Below are 16,690 nucleotides of genomic sequence, written 5' to 3'. Positions count from 1 at the left end.
TTAACTGACCTGTTGGTCCTCCATCTTCCTGCTCTCTCAACTTTAGAAAGATGGTGAGATAAATATTTCTTTTACCTTAACTATTCACTGGCTAGATTAGGATATAACTTCTATGTAAATATAAATTAAAGCCATTAGTAAACTTTTGTTTTAAACTACAAACTACATGTTTGTTATTTTTTTGGAGTCAGTCTCAGTTTTAAAGAAAGCATAGTTAGACAAGAGCACATTTCTGCCACTCTGCTAATTTAAAGCTAGTCCCTAACAGGCTTGGCTTTGATATTTTCGATATTCAATATTTTTGTTTCCTTTGCAAAGGTCAAAGCCTTAGGAAACTTAAATTGCCCCACAGTTGCGACTAGGCATTCATGTCAAGGGGAAACATTTATCTCTACTTTTACTTGAATGTGCTGTCTTTCCTATACCACAGGTTAGAAAAGGCATGGGACAGTTTGTCTCTTTGTTTGTTTATGTATATCTGGAACCCAGAGTGGCTCACAACATTAAAAGAACAACACAATTAAACACAATTAAAAACACAGAAAAGTGATACAGTACATTAAAACAGAATTAAATAGTTACAATATTAAAATAGATTGTTTATTAAAAGAATAAAAATATAGTTAAAATTGTTTACAACACTTAATATGATACAATACCCCAAGCCAGTCCTTAGAAGGTTTTAAAAGCCTGCCTGAATCAACTGAATCCCCACATGTTTCATTGAGTTGTTGAATATTTTATATTTATGTTTTTATTTTATACTAATGTCAATTTTTATGTACACCTTGCAATATATTTTTGATGCAGTTTATAAATAGTTATAAATACACAAATAAGTACTCTTAATGAAGTATGAGCTGTTTTCAGAGTCATTCTTGTGATCAATGACATCTTATTCTGGTTTCAGTTCATAGGAGCGTTACAGACCGCCGCTTTGCGGCGGTCTGCCGGCACTGCTGTTTGCTCCACGAGGGAGCCACAGCAGCCAAACCTTGCAACTCCCTCGCAGAGCAAAAAAGAAGCTCCAAAATGGAGCTTCTTCCTGCAGTGCGGTTATGATGCCGCGAGGTGCCAATGGCGCACTCGTGACGTCATAAGCGCCACGCGACGTGTGGACGCACAGCGTCCGCTACATCAATATTGAGGCGGCCGTGTGGAACGGCTGCTGCCATATTATACGTATTGACTACGTACTAGGGTTAGGGGGGTGCGGAAGCACCGCCCCTTCCTAACCCTAATACGTAGTCAATATGTATTTTATGGCTGTTTGTAACCCGCCATAGTCTACCATTATGCTCAGTTAAGTTATGTAACTTAAAACTAGCAGAACAGTTCTCAGCCTAGTTGTGAGAGACCTTTATTCTAGTGCAGGGGTGAGCACAAACTCTCAAGATGTTTCATATACATTTCTATTTAACCCCTTCTCTTCCCCTCTCCCCATCATTATATATGGTTGTTGCTATTATATATTGATAAGACATCTTAAACAATAAAAAAATATTTGCACCCCCCCCCCCAAAATAACTTCTCAAGATGGTGCCAGACTGCAATTCCCAACATTTCTCACCATTGGTTATGGTGGCCAAAGCTGATAAGAATTGCAATCCAACATCTGGAGGGCTGTGCCTTGCCCACCTCTAGGTCTAATGACATTATTTATTCACCTGCTAAATGAATGGATTAGCAATGAAACTGGTTTTGTTATAGCTGCTGCTAGTTTCCAGAGGGGAAACTCCTATTGGTGGGTTCTGATAGGGAAGGAAATAGTCAACTTCCTTTCGTACTTAAAATCCCCAAATATTGATGCCTCCCCCTATTTCAGAGTCTTCTATTTGAATTTAAAGGAAAAAGTAATGTACCTTTAAGTGGAACATTTAGCATCCTGTGTGGCCCCTTCACTATCTTCCTTAAATATTGTAGGCTTCAATATGAAATCTTTGTATCATAACTGAGTATTTAATCAATGCATTTGTGGGCCAAATCATATATGAAGTTAAATGCTTATCAATAAGTGTACTCTAACATCAAGCTGCTGTAACCAAATTAGATTTGTCTATGTATCAGACTGTAATCAATCAGTAAGACTAAGAGACATCTATTCAGCTCTGCAAATCCTCCATTGGTCTGACTTCTTTTCCTTCAACACTAACTTTCACCACATTATTAATTACCGATGATAAAAAGAAAGGGCAGGGATATTTTTAAAAACTTTAAAGAAAGCATTTAATTGAACACCATAAAACAGGAGCAGGACCTACCTCCTGTGATCACTACATGGCTTTTCCTATATCAAGTACTTGAATTTACTGCAAAACTAGTTTGTGTAGGGGAAGTTCCATATACTTCAACTTTTTAAATATATATATATTAGTATCCAAATTCCGCAAGACAGTGATACCTTCATTGGACCAACCCAAATGAACAAGTGATATGTTGCAAGCTTTCGAAGCTCCACTGGTCTCTTTATCAGGCAAAGGTGTTAAAAATCACACAAGAGAAAGAAAATGGGCTTTACTCTTTGAGGTTTCTACCTCCAACAAATGTAAAACATTTTATTTTAAATGGAGATGGCATTTTATGTGTTTTACCTAAACAGCACCTAAAAGTTTTCTTAATGCAAATACACGGAGCCTTTTTGAGAAAGTCAGTTTTTGACTGTAAAAGGGACTGGTAGGCAACCTGAATCTCAAAGAAAATATCTCTTTGAATTGTTAATGGAATACAGTATAAGTTTTATTTCCTGTACTTTATGACCCTTTGGCGGATTATAGACCGCCCATTTGGTCTTTCCCCGCTGTATCGGGGCCTCAGCGTGCAGAGCAGGAGCCGCTGAGGCCCCGATCCGCCGCTTTTCAGGCTGCAGGGAAGCGGCAAAACGCCGCTTCCCCACAGCATGAAAAGGCGTGTCCTTGGGGCTTCAAGCCCCAAGGACACCCCACGGCGGCGGGGAGAGGGAGAAAGGGGCCGCTTGGCCCCTTTCTCCCTTGCTTCACTGGGCACAGCTGTCTGAAGGCTGCGCCCAGTGAAGCAAAGTGGCGCCTCAAACCAGGAAGGAGCTCCGAAACGGAGCTCCTTCCTGGTTTGCGCAAAGGGCGCCCTAGGCGCCCTGGCACGGAGCGAGGACATCATGCCCGCCCCGTCCGATGTAGAGGCGGCGCGGCCGTGACGTCCTCATGACGGTGGCCGTCTGGAACAGCCGCCGTCATTTTTTACGCGCAGAGTGCATATTAAGGTTAGGGAGGTGCGGAAGCACCGCACCTCCCTAACCCTAGTATGCGCTCCGCGCGTACTTTCATGGCGGTATGTAACCCGCCTTTATTTCCCAGCAGAACCCACATGGCCAGAAGGAGGGGTGGCCTGTCTGTATGGATATCCCTCCATACATCTTAACTGAAAGCAACAACGAAAACAACATCTTGACAAAATGCAAGCCTCTGACTCTAACATTATCATAATTTTCTTTCTCCTGTATGTTTTTTTAAATCTTTTTTTTTGTGATGAAGAAGGCAGTGGAGCTTCAAAAGCTTCGTTGTTGTTGTTAACTGCCCTCGAGTGCCTGTCCACCCATGGCGACCCTGTAAGACATATTCAAGACCTCCTGTTCTCTACTGCTCATTTCCTGCAAATTCATATTCAAATTCCTGCAAGGGCATCCAAGGACCTTATTAACTTTTTCTTTATAAATGCAAAACTGAAAATTGTTTGTTCACAGCTTCTCCACCGGGCACATGGTTAATGGAAAAGCTCCCATACAACTTGAGGGTACAAAAGGAGATATCATACAAGATCTCTTTCAATTAAAAAAAATGCTTCCTTTCACTGACTGTATCAAGAACGCATCACCAATATCCCATTCAAGATCCTGACTATGAGCTTCCTTAAAAGATCAGGGTATCTCTGGATATATTCAACTGATTACATTTATTAACATTTGTATTAATAAATTAAAAAACCAAAAACCAAACAGGACCACAAGAGTCCCCAGGCCTCTTTTACACATGCTTCATGTTCAAGGCAACAGAGCAAATGACTTATATAGACCCCAAGTTTCTAGTCCCCAGTGAACCATGAAACTCTCTTGGACCGGTCTCTCTTTCTTAACCTGATCTACCACACATAGGGTTGTTGTGAGGATAAAATGCAGTGGAGGACAGCCATTACGTCAGCTGGAGCTTTCTGGAAGAAAGGCTGGTTATAAATAAACATCATAAATCTAACACTAAGAATCTATTTGTTCCTGTTGGGTTCCAGGTTTGGTCCAGAAATAGCCTGGATCAGAGCTAAGTTCTAGCACAGCCTGGATAAGACACATTCCCAGGCCATCTTAAAGGTCTTTATAAGGTGCCTGGAGGCCTCTGGTATGGCACAGACTGGATGACATTACTACTACTGAGTGCCACATTGGCATTCCCAGTGAGTTCGCCTACAGTACAGGTCCCAAAGGCAGTTCATACATGTACATGAGGCAGGCATGCCACTTTAGATAAGACCAGGAGTGTTACAGCATGCTTAATCCAGGCTCTTCACTAACAAATTAGAAAACCACAATTAATCCAAATCTTCCCTATACCTGCAAACTTCTCAGCCCCAAGGTATGTGTAACAATCAAGATATGTATTAACAAGGTATACAGTGCTACAAATGGAAAGTAGGCATTTTAAAATAACTACTTAACAACTTCTCCTCCAAGCACAGAATAAAGATGACAGAAACCAGCTGAGACAGTGGTCTGAAAGATAACTTATGTGAGCAATCATTTCTACAAAGGAGGAAGCAAAACTGCCAATAATGCTTAAAAGGAATATCAATCTTTCAACTTTTTCCAGTAGAAAAGAAAAAAAGCAGCATTGTTTAAAAGAGGCACGTCTATGACTTAAAAAAACAAACAAATAATGTGACAATGCTTAAAAGCATTAACAAAGGAGAAACAAAAGAATAAATAAAATAAAATAGAACAGTTTAACATATAAACAAGATTATTTGTGACTTTTATCTGACAAGAGGTATTTTCTTTTCTTTTAAAAAACCTTGACTGGGAACAATACCCAAATCACAACGAGGTAAAATGTTTGTTGCAGAGCATGAAATAAAATGTATTTATTTGATGTTAGAAAACGTGATCATAGATACGCCATGAATGCATTATTCATACAAAGCTATAGTGCAGATGTATAGAAGAAGCTTGGCTAGAATGGGAGAGGTACTCTTCATGTGTTTCAAGAAAAATATTTTGTAGCTACTATATTCAAACATAATTCATGATCCTTCTCATCAGGTATCCTGGGCTGCAGATAATAGTTTTCATGTCTAAATTAAAGTATAGATGTTCCCAATCCCCAGCCTGGTCCTTTAAAAACTCATGTTGCAACGAGATTCTCAAGATGGAGGCCTGGCAAATTAAGTGGTATGAGACTGATATAATTCAGTGGTGTAGATACACTTTTCCTCTCTTTTTAAATAAAAACTAGGGACGCAAGGCCAGCTACTGGTTATCAGCTGTAAGTAAAATACAGTCGCCCCTCCGAACTCGCGGATCTGAGATCCGCAACCTCAATTATGCGCGGAGGGCCGAACTCCATCATTTTTACTGGCACGCATGCCCTATTCAAGTCTATGAGCTTGAATATGCGTGAGCCTCCATTTTTGCGGGAGGGGGGCGGAACGGATCCCCCGCACAAACGAAGGGCCAACTGTACAGTCAGTTGTGCAATATGGCAATTGACCTTTTATTCCTTATTCTTCTTACTGTTTTTCTCTCCATCCATCCTAACTACTCAATCAATAATTAGCTCTCCTCCTCTGCATATCAGAAAGCATGAATTCTCTTCCCCTCTTGGTGAGTAAAAATGCAAGGTTCATTGTCCGACTGGGTCACATAGAACCAGGACTTGAATTACCCCAGCAATGAGCAAAACCAAAAATTTATATATCATGAATATCTGGGGCCCTACCTGAAACCAGCTGAAAATATCTGGAGCTGCTCTTACACCGATTGAAATGAAACCCACTTCCAATTACCAAAAGACACTACTGTGAAGAAATAAGGGATTAAATAAACCCTCAAGTAGAGAAGCCAATGAAATTTCTAAAAGGGTATAAATACCCCATTAAAAAATGAGCAATAGCAAAGAATAAAGAATAAAGAATAAATATATAAAATATCCAAACTCAAGGACAGATAAATCAAATCCTGGAACAAGAAAGCCAGTAAAGGTTTCTAAAAGGGTAACGTTACCCCACTAAGAGTTATGTAAATGTAAAAAATAAAATCATAAAATGATATTTAAACACTAAAGGCCAGACGCGTTTCGACCATAGTCTTCCTCAGTGGCCTACAACTATTTAAAATATAATATATCTGCTCATCCGCTCCCACAATGTGTCTGCACTCAATTCTAAAGCAACAATGGTCTTGTACTGCTCACTAAGACCCTTATATAAACAGCTAATCTGGTAATTGGAACAATCCTGCCAAGACTCAGGAAAAGATCCCAGGGAAAACCTTGGGTGTAAAGGAGCAATAAAAAGCTCAAATTACCAACTTGCACTTGGGAACACCAGGGATTCTGATCTCCAATGATGAATCAATTTGGGTTCCAATTTTTGTGGGTGTTTTGTGTTTTTAGTGTTAAATATCCCATCCATGCACCCAAATTTTAATGGAATTCTTCTCCTGTTTTCAGAGTCTCTTATATGGCTAGCCAAACTGGAAGTGGGAACCATTCTGCCAAAACTCAAAAGCTGAAGAACTCAATGTCAGAGTTTTTAAGGGATTGGGAACCATGGACTTCCTATTTATATCAAGAAGAGAGTTCTAATAGATATATAGCTATTGTAGATTAAAGCTAAATATTTATGAGGGTGCCAGATCTATTAATACAAAGATTCGAGTGTATTATTTATTTATGCTATGTGATATAGTGGCCACATGTTGGATTATAGAGGGTGGTTAGTAGAGCATTAGTGGGAGGATTAAGGAACTGGATACATGGGCAATAAAGATAGAGAGTGTGGATGGCAACGCTCTTTATAATAGGATTGTATTTAACGCAGTGATCAGTTCGGATATACAGTTGGGATTTAATGAATGTGGAATAAGTTTTCTAGACTGGTTACTTAACGATTATTAAGAGTATGTTTTGAATATAGATCATTCATATCAAGCAACAAGGGTTCAGCTAAGGAAGTTGCGTTTGGTATTTGTGTCTGTTCGTTTATGTTAGTGTAGTTTATGGGGTGGTGGTGGGTGTAGGGGCTTGGATGGTTTTATATTTTGTATGGGTGTATGTTACAGTTTGTTATATTGTATATCGAGTTTCCTTGTTTGTACTGTTTTTAATTAATAAAAACTATATTAAAAAAAAAAGCTGAAGAATTTAGGGAGAACCATAGGGTATGGAAAGACATACAAAAACTCAAACTAACCAATTCACATTTTCATTTAAACCCACTGGGGATTCAGATTTCAAACGAAGAATCCATTTTAGTTCCAATATTTGTAGTTGTTTTATGTTTTTAATATTGGAAATCCCATCTACGCACCAAAATTTGAATGAATCAAAAGCATGACGTTCCTCTAGAAAATGTTTTGCCAACGGGGCTTCTATTTTATGGTTTTTGATACAACTTCTGTGTTCAATGATTCGTGTTCTTACCTCTCTGCTGGTCATACCCACATACAGTTGTTTACAAGGGCATTCAATTATGTATATAACATTTTTACTTGCACATGTAAAAAAATTATATATTTCATAACTTCTGCCATCAGCACTGTTCACAAAACATTTCAAATTGCTGCTATGTCTACATACTGAACAATGTCCACAGATGTGATGTCCCAGGGCGGGAGACAGCTGGAAATACAAACATTGCACTAACAATTAAATGTCACTTCCAAAAGTAACATTTCCTGATCTGTCCACCACCACCCCGGGTGGGCCAATAAATAATTACTGTAAACTGGGAGTTGCCATTGAGGCAATAACTTGAAATGTTTCACAGGGCTGGGATTGGTTGCAGAGCAGCTTGGCCTAGACCCCCAAAGCTGCTTCATTGTTGAAATACCTGTTTGGATGTTTGGGGGGGGGGGGGGTCAGTACAGCATGATGGTAGCCTGGATAGCACCACCTAAAATCACCTACATGAGATCCCAGAATTCTTGTTGGACACCCTCCTGTAAACTGGTGGTCCTCAGAGGGTGATGAACAGCACCATCTACCCAAACAGGCATTTCTTTATTCAGGCTGCCTGTAGCCTGCCCTACCAGGGCTTCAACAGGACTGTGGTCCAGTGCTGACCTAAATTCAAGGTCCTGAAGGGCCCTTTCCTTTGTAAAGTCCTGGAAACCCCAGAGAGGTACAGGCCCCCCTTCCACAACTGGCTACAAGCCCTGTGGGTGAAGGCAGAACAATCAAACTGGCAGTACTGATAGCCACCAGGTCAAACCAGCTGGTGCCTATACAACCCACCACCATGCTCCCCACCCTCAGTAGCTGCCTGATGCCACATATTCTGTCTGCTTTCTCCCTTTCAATTGTACAGGAGTGCAAAGGCACTGATGAACAGGGACAACCTAGGGAGCAGAAATGTCTGGCAGCTCTCTCTCCTCTGAGTCCCAGGAGGCATCTATTGGCAGCAAGGATCAGGAGGTGGTGCCCAGGCTGTCCTCTGGTGAGTGCCCCCCATTCTCAATTGTGGAGGTATCTGCCAGTCTGATCTGGTGGGATTTACCTGCCACCATCATTGTTCATTGTTCCCTGTCTGCTTCTGGCTCTCTGCCAGTATGGGTGGCCACACCAATGCAAGTCAGCAAGAAGAACATGGCAAGGAGCAAAGCATGGGGGAAGGAGAGGTCCCAGCCTTACTGCTAGCAGGAGTCATTGCCTTCCAGGGAAAAGAAATGGATAAAGATGGTATCTTCCATTTGGGGGTGAAGGAAGGATGGCCTGTGTGTGAGCAACATGGAGGGATGGCTCAGGCAGCAATGGTTTCTCCCAAGGTGACAACCATCAACATGACTGTTGTTGGAATGCCCATTCCCTGCCGCCCTGGCAGTTGGCCAGATTTGATATGTAAATGTAATCCCACCTGCCACCTATTGCACTCCTACTGCAGTCCCCACCCTCTCGATCAAAGGGTGGCCACAATGAAGGAGCAACTCTACAGCATTCAGGTGAGCATGCAGGCGACAGTGTGGCTCCCTAGTTTAGACTGGAGAAATTTGCAAGCCGCATACTCCATCAGTACTCTCCCCCCCCCCCCAGTATCAACAGAATTGTTTTGACACTGGCCACTGATAAAGCAGTGTTCTTCACAACCATTTTCCAGATCTTTCCCTCTTTGTAATAAGATAACTGGTTTCTGTTGCTGCCTTCCCCTGGCAGAGCAGCAGTCTTATCACATCAAATCACCAAACCAAGTGAAGCTTGCTCTGATGAAGAACTTCAAGGCTCCCTTAAGGAGATTTTATGCTGCCATCCTAATTATCATTAGTACCACCATTACCTCCATTACTACCTATCTTTCAATGGCAGTGATATTCATGGTTTGCTCTTCTCTCTAAATGGAGCCAGAACTCACAAACTCAGAGTTGCAATTGAAGGCTAAGCTACATGCTACTTGAAACAAACTACATGCAACTCATCTTTCTTTTTTACTATAAAATATGTATGCAAGAGAGAGCCAGCATGGTGTAGTTCTCTGGGCATTGGACTATGACTCTGAAGAACAGAGTTTAAATCCCCACTATGGCACAGAAACCCACTAGGTAACCTTGGGCAAGTCACAGACTCTTTGCCTCAGAGGAAGATAAAGGCAAACTCCCTCTGAACAAATTATGCCAAGAAAACCCGGGCCAGAAACAGACTGGCCAAATGTGCCGCCTTCAGGCTGATTTGTGGCCATGGCATACAAATGATGCACACCCCTGGATCAGGTTGAAGATGCCCTGTGGCTGCCTAAGCCAGACCAAATCTGCGCTGTGGCCAGCTAGGGCAGCCCAAACCTGGCTGCAAAAAGAGCACAAAAAAGGCCTCCATGGGTCCATGGCTGGCCCCAGGACCATGGCATTTGGTCACTGTGCTCCCACACCAAACAGGGAACGACAAAAGCTGGAGCAGCCAGAAGCTGCTCCAATCTACTGGTCTACTTGGCCCTCTGTGAAAGATTCACCTTAGGGTTACACAAGCTGGAAACAACTTGAAGGCCTACAACAATGGAGGCATGGCCTCTATTGGGAATGGGCTTACCATGTATGGGTAGGGTAGATTCAATTTTTCCTTCAGCTTCCCCTCATCCCAAACTTCACAAGGAATAAAAAAGGGGTGAGGGACAAGATTCCATTGGCACCAACGTCATTTTTTTCCTGTCAGCCCTTGTTTAGGGCACATAACAGCTGGATGGGAAAGATTTCAACCCCACAACCAACTCCACACATATCTGGTGGAGCCAGTCTATACTGCGGCCCCCAGAACCTTCACAGTCAAAAAAGAATCTGAGCCACAATTCACATAGCAATTGGATTAACTCTGCGTTGGAAGTGGGAGGAATTAATTCCAAATCAAAGGAGCTATTGGGCAAGACAGACTCATTGCATTTGCAGGTATTAGGCTAAAATGGATTTACAACCATTTTCTTTTATTTCCCACAACTGACCAAAGGTGGGGAAAATATGAAGTGAATCAGTCTTCAATGGTCATTGATATTAATGACCATTAAGTGCCTTGCAACTCTCTCCTTTGCAAACAAGGTTAGGAAGAATCATTTGGAAAGGGAGGCCTGCAAAGTTTGCCGGCAATGTGGTTGAGCAAAAAGGATAGTTAAACTGAGATGGGAAAGAATATGGAGACTGCAGCTTACCCCTTGTTCTGATTCCAGCAGCTCTGTTTTGACTCTGACTGCAGGCATCCCATCAAGCATTAACATTCTGTTTTCCAATGTGTTAATATCCTTAAAGACAACAAGAATGAAGTAACAAGGATGAGCTTTGGGGAAAACTATGAACATGGATACAAACCACTTTAATACTTTTACATCATTATATGAAAATTGAACAATTCATCCATTAGTAACACTGAAATAAACAAGAATATATTCATGAAATACCAATATCACTGATTTTTAAAGGAAACAAAAAGAGGCACAGACTTGTTTAAGAGTTATACAGTCAGAGCAGTGAATATGTCATGATTCCTCAAGAAAATGTAGAATGTGCTACTGGGCATTAGATCCAGCATTTTCAGCATCTCAACCTTTATTTTACTCTTTCTAAATGAAAGTTTCCAGCCACCATGATTACAAAGTGATTCAAAATGTGTTTAATGTCTGCTGTAATCTGAGAAGCACCCAATTATTTCAATGGATTTCCACCCATTTGGGATATAACTCCAATGCCCTGCAGACACAACTCTATGGAATAAATAATACAGATTGATTTAAATTTCCATAATTTACACCAAAAGAAAATTCCAGCCTTTCATTCTGCAGAATCTGGATGTCTGCCTGAAGAATCTGAGCATTTTAAAATCCATAATATACATAGCACTGATTATCATCTACAATATACATAATAAATATTCTATCTCATGGCTAGGACGCAAAGCCTCACTTAAATCAAAGAATCCAGCCCCTTTTCTTTCAGTTATCTGTTAAATGAATTAATCAATGAATTTCAGAACAAGAGAGAGTATGCAGAGAGTGGAATGAGATGTGATCAGGAGTGCTCAAATAAGATGCCAAAACATGATGAAGGGATCCTATTGTGTATGTAGGGAGATCTTGTTGCACCTTTGAGACAAACGCAGCTGTATCTTTGGATCCAATTCTGGATTCTGTTACATTTCCCCCCACTCCTACATCTGTATGCTTTGTGCCTGGGGCTTTAATACCACTTGATACAGAACCCAAAGAAGTGGGTTTAGATCCATGAAAGCTTATGCTAAAATAAAAATATAATTAATCTTAAAGGTGCTGTCAAATTGCTCCTCCTCCCCCCTCCCTTTCTCCTTATTGACTAACATGGGTACTTCTTTGAAAACTACCATGATAGAGGGAAAGGGACTCCTAGACTTTGCCTTCTTCCCAGAAAAGCATGTTTGCTTATCAGGCCTGAACTTCACATCATCGGGTGTCACCCAGCATCAGTGGCTTGGCTGTTAGCCTAGGGTGGAGCAGCAAAAAATGAGCCAACTCAACTCTCCTTTCAGACACACTCAAAGCCTTTCATTCTGCTTTAGCAGAATGATGAAGTCTTTCTCCTTCCTGAGCTCTAAAAAGCCAAGACTGATATTTACTGCAAGACCAGGGCGGTGCTGCAATAAAGTATCCCTTGGGCGAGGCTCGCCTCAGGCAACCTGCCCAACCAAGGCAGTCCTGATCAGCCATCCATTCTCACCTCCCAGGTGCTTGACATTGTCCTTCTTTTTGCCATTACAGAGAAGCAGTCAAGGCGGGAGAGCCCGGATAGGCTGCTTCATATAGGTAATGCATCACGTTCAGCTTGGTAAGTCACCAACTGTGCAGGCTCGCCTTAGGCTGCTTAGCCCGTAAAGGAAGAAGGATGAGCATTATTTCACATCCCTGAGGAGGTTTTGCCCGAATGGAGAAAGAAGATGCCTCCCACAGAAAGCAAAGCAGGAAGGAGGGCAAAAGAAGGGGAGACAAAGAACCGTTCTCAAAACCCTGCAGGTTTAATGAACTGTCAGAATCTGATTAGAGGCTAATGTCCCTTTTAGTGCTTTGCACCAATTTACAGCTGATATACTTTAACCATTTCCCCCCACTGACTGCAACAATGAACTCATTAAAAAATTTTAAGCAAGTTTAACCAGAGCCTTTGACAGTTTTCTGAAGTAATAAATCACTGGAGCCCAACTAGTTCATGTGCCATTTAACACATTTACATTTCAGTGCTATTTCTGTGACTTTCTCTCCAGCCCACACTTTTCTCTTCCCAAGGCATATTTCTTTAAAGAGAGACCCCCGTTCCCACTCCCCTTCAATAATAATAGAGGGGAATGCAATGGCTACAGGATTTCTTCTTTGAAATCCTGTATAGTGGTTAGCTAGGAGCTCATTATATTTATGGCAATAAACCTTTTGTTGGTGGGTCACAAGTCACATGGACCTAGTGGTTAAAGTGTAATGGACTGGCTGTTGTTTCATTCATTTTTCTTTCAGTATCTTTAGGCTGTATGAAATACAGTAGGGTATTAACTACATCATCCTTCCTAACCCTGGTGGCAAATGTTCTAGACTAAAGTGTCTATCAGCCCCAATGATGCAGCCTATGATAATGTAATTTTAGTCCAAAACACATGGAGACCCAAAGTTGGGGAACTATTTGTTGCTGTGCAGGGGCTCCAATTAGTTATCTGATTCACACTTATTTTTCCTTATAGTAATATCAATAAAAGCATAGGGCCTAAATACCCTAAAGGCACCAGATCCCATCTGATCTTGGAATCTAAGCAGGGTCAGCCCTGGTTAGTAACTGATAAGAGATGACCAAAAATACCAGGTACTGTAGGCTATATTTCAGAGGAAGGAACAGGCAAAACCAACTACAAACATTCCTTGCCTAAGAAAACCTATGGAATGTATGGGGTTGCCAGAAATCAAAGGTGACCTGAAGGCACATACAGACATCAATAAAAGTGTGATGCTTGTAAAAATAGTACAGTATCTGGCATACCTCCTTCACCTTTGTGTCTGCCCACTGTAGTTTTCTAGACTTTTATGCAGAAGACTAGTAGACATCTAAGTTAACATCATTGTAAAAATAATAAGTTTCAGATAAAAAGTTTACAGTTACATCCTATGGCTCTTGATCGGAGAAAGATTGATCAAGATTCCAACAATGAGAAATGGATGTACTAAGATAAGGAACTTAAGAACTGAGAAAAGGACAGCAAGAGAATTAAGCAAATGTGATCAAAACCTGTAAGGAAAATTTAAAAGAAAAGCTGCTTCCTGGAAAACCAACATTTTTAAGAAGCTATATTTTTAAAACTAACAAGTACTTGATAGAAATAGATCAAGCCACTTATGAGGAAGAGAAAATATCCGCAAGTGTATTCAGATTTTTCTGTGAGAGTGTCTTTGATACTCAAGAGGCACCATTAATGAATTGCTCCCTGCTGAATTGCTAAACCCTCATTAGTGTATCAGAGGACTGAATACCTGGAGATCTGCAAGGTGCTGTGATCTCACCAACATGTATGGTAACTTCACATAATTCAGAGTAGTAATGAAAATGGTACTGACACATGTGCACACTGGTCACTTTTATATCAATACATGCTGGAAAACAACATACACTTAACATATAAAAATCTCCTCTTTTGCAAGCCTGGATAAAGCAGGTTCAGGATGTTCCCAAGAGTTTTTCCAGAAAGCCATACACCCCCTTCCTATTGGGTTCTTACAGCTAGTAACTAACCCCTGGGAAACCACCAAATGCTGAAATCATGAGGAAGGGGATGTATGGCTTTCTGGAAATATATATATACAAGCATATTTTGGGTTCAATATATAAATATGCTTGTATACTTGGTCCTGCCTCCTTACTTTTGGTTCAAACCCTATAAGAATATGAGAATTATGTAAAAGTAAAACAGCCTATGGATCTTCCCATGCTTGCTGCACTGAATATTTTTGGTCCATCAAGCCATGTTCTGTCTATTCTAACTATCTGATTGTTTTGTTTTGTTCTTCTCACAAGGACATAAGATGATCCTACTAGATTAGACCAACATCCTATTTAGCCCGGCATTCTGTTCCTACAGTAGCCAAACAAATATCTCTGGAAAGCCAACAAGCAGAGCACAAATGCACCCTTCCACTTGTGTTTCCTTGTAACTGATTTAGGACCTTATCACAATACAATCATAAAACTAGGTCACTTTAACTGCTGTGACTGCCTCCTGTTGCATTCTGGGAATTGTAGTTTAGGAGGGGGCATTTAGACTATTCAGTCAGAGAGTTCTTAAGCTTCACTGAACTACAAATCCCAAAATGCAACAGGAGGCAGTCAGAGCAGTTAAAGCAGGGGTCGGCAACCTGCGGCCCGCAGGCTGGATCTGGCCCGCGGAGGCCTTTCGGCCAGCCCGCAGCTGCCGCCTTTGCCACCGCTGCCAATTGCGGCTTTTTGTCACTATGGGCGCCACCATTTTCCCCCAAAATGGCGCCAAGGTCGCGCAAGACTTCACCACCATTTTGGGGGGGAAATGGCGGTGCCCATAGCAGTGAAGTCTCGTGCGACCACAGAAAAGGTTGTGCGAGACTTCACCGCTATGGGCAGCAGCCTCTAGGAGGCCTGCTGCGGCCGCCGGAGTCCTCAAACAGGGCTCCGGCGGTGGCAGCAGGCCTCTGGGAGGCCCGATGCCATCACAGGAGGGCTCCAGCGGCAGCAGGCCTCTTGGAGGCCCGATGCCGTTGCTGGGGCCCCCCAGGAGGGCTCCAGCAGCAAAGAGGGGGAGGCCTCCAGCGCTGGCGGCCCCCGCCAGCTTTTTTGCTGGCTTCTGACGGGGCCTGGGCCCCGTCAGGAGCCAGCAAAGAGGGGAAGGCCTCCAGCGCTGGCAGCCCCCCGCCGGCTCTTTCCCGGCCTCTGACCGGGCCTGGGGCACCGTCAGGGGCTGGCAATGAGGAGGAGGCCTGGCCCCTGGAGGGTGGAAGCTCCGCCCCTGGCATGCGGCCCCGCCCCAGGAGGATCGAAGCTCCACCCTCGGCGTGCGGCTCCGCCCCCGGAAGGTGGAAGCTCCACCCCCCGGCTTCAGTCCCCCAGTTGTCTGAGGGACAGCAACCCGGCCCCTGGCTCAAAAAGGTTGCCTATCCCTGAGTTAAAGTAACCTAGCCCTGTTTTAAGAGTGTGATGCAATAAGGTCCTTACTGAAGCATTCTACCTCTGATACTTGAGATAACACAGTCCATGATTAGTAGCAATTGCTGGCCCTTTCCTCCATGTCTCTATTTCCTTTTAAAACTGTTCAAGTTGATGGTCATGACTACATCTTCTGTTAGCAAATTCCGCAGTTTAATGGAAGAGGCATGTGAAGAGGTACTTGTTTTTATTGTTCTGTATCATTCAACACTGAGCTTTGCTGGCTGATCCCAGGTTCTAATATTAGGAGAGAGGTTCCTTATCCACTCTTTCCATGTCACATATAGTTTCATTCACATCTATCACTTCATGAGCCAGTATGGTATACCCAGAGACTAGGCTCCAAATCCCCACTTGGCCATGGAAACCCATTGAGTGACCTTGAGAAAGTCACAATCACTCAGTCTCAAAAGAACGCAGTGGTAAACCCACCCTGAATAATTCCCGCCCCCAAACCCCATGATAGGTTTACCTTAGGTCACCATAAGTCAGAGATGACTTGAAGGCATACAACAACTACAACCACTTCCTCCTTTATCTCCCTTTTTCCTATGCTAAAAAGCCACAAGATTGTACACAAAGGTTTTTCTCAGCCTGAGATCCTTGTAAGTGGAAACTCTGGAGGCCTGAACCTATAATCTCCTGAATGTGCCCTTTCACTATCCTAGAGTAGCGGCCCTTTGCTTTTGCTGAAGCCTGTTGTGATATTTCTTAGGTACTTCCAGTTTATCTTTCATATGCATTGTGAGAATAAGTTGAATATATATATATGTGTGATCTGCTTCCCATGGACTGAAAATATTTGTTGTT

At 42.2% G+C, this 16,690-nt stretch overlaps 1 protein-coding gene across 8 annotated transcripts in view; it reads right to left on the bottom strand.

The window, feature by feature from the left end:
* Window positions 1-16,690, bottom strand: part of KLF12 (Kruppel like factor 12) — a 262,604-nt gene that overhangs the window by 163,049 nt on the left and 82,865 nt on the right. For all 8 annotated transcript variants that reach the window (XM_042456792.1, XM_042456797.1, XM_042456796.1 and 5 more), the window contains one exon: window positions 10,861-10,950. In XM_042456792.1, the coding sequence (XP_042312726.1) occupies window positions 10,861-10,926 (66 nt within the window). In that variant the 5' untranslated portion in view covers window positions 10,927-10,950. The remainder of the gene's footprint in view (window positions 1-10,860; window positions 10,951-16,690) is intronic.

This window comes from Sceloporus undulatus, chromosome 3 (assembly GCF_019175285.1).
Source record: "Sceloporus undulatus isolate JIND9_A2432 ecotype Alabama chromosome 3, SceUnd_v1.1, whole genome shotgun sequence".
Taxonomy (NCBI): domain Eukaryota; kingdom Metazoa; phylum Chordata; class Lepidosauria; order Squamata; family Phrynosomatidae; genus Sceloporus; species Sceloporus undulatus.
This window is presented reverse-complemented; position numbering and strand designations above follow the sequence as displayed.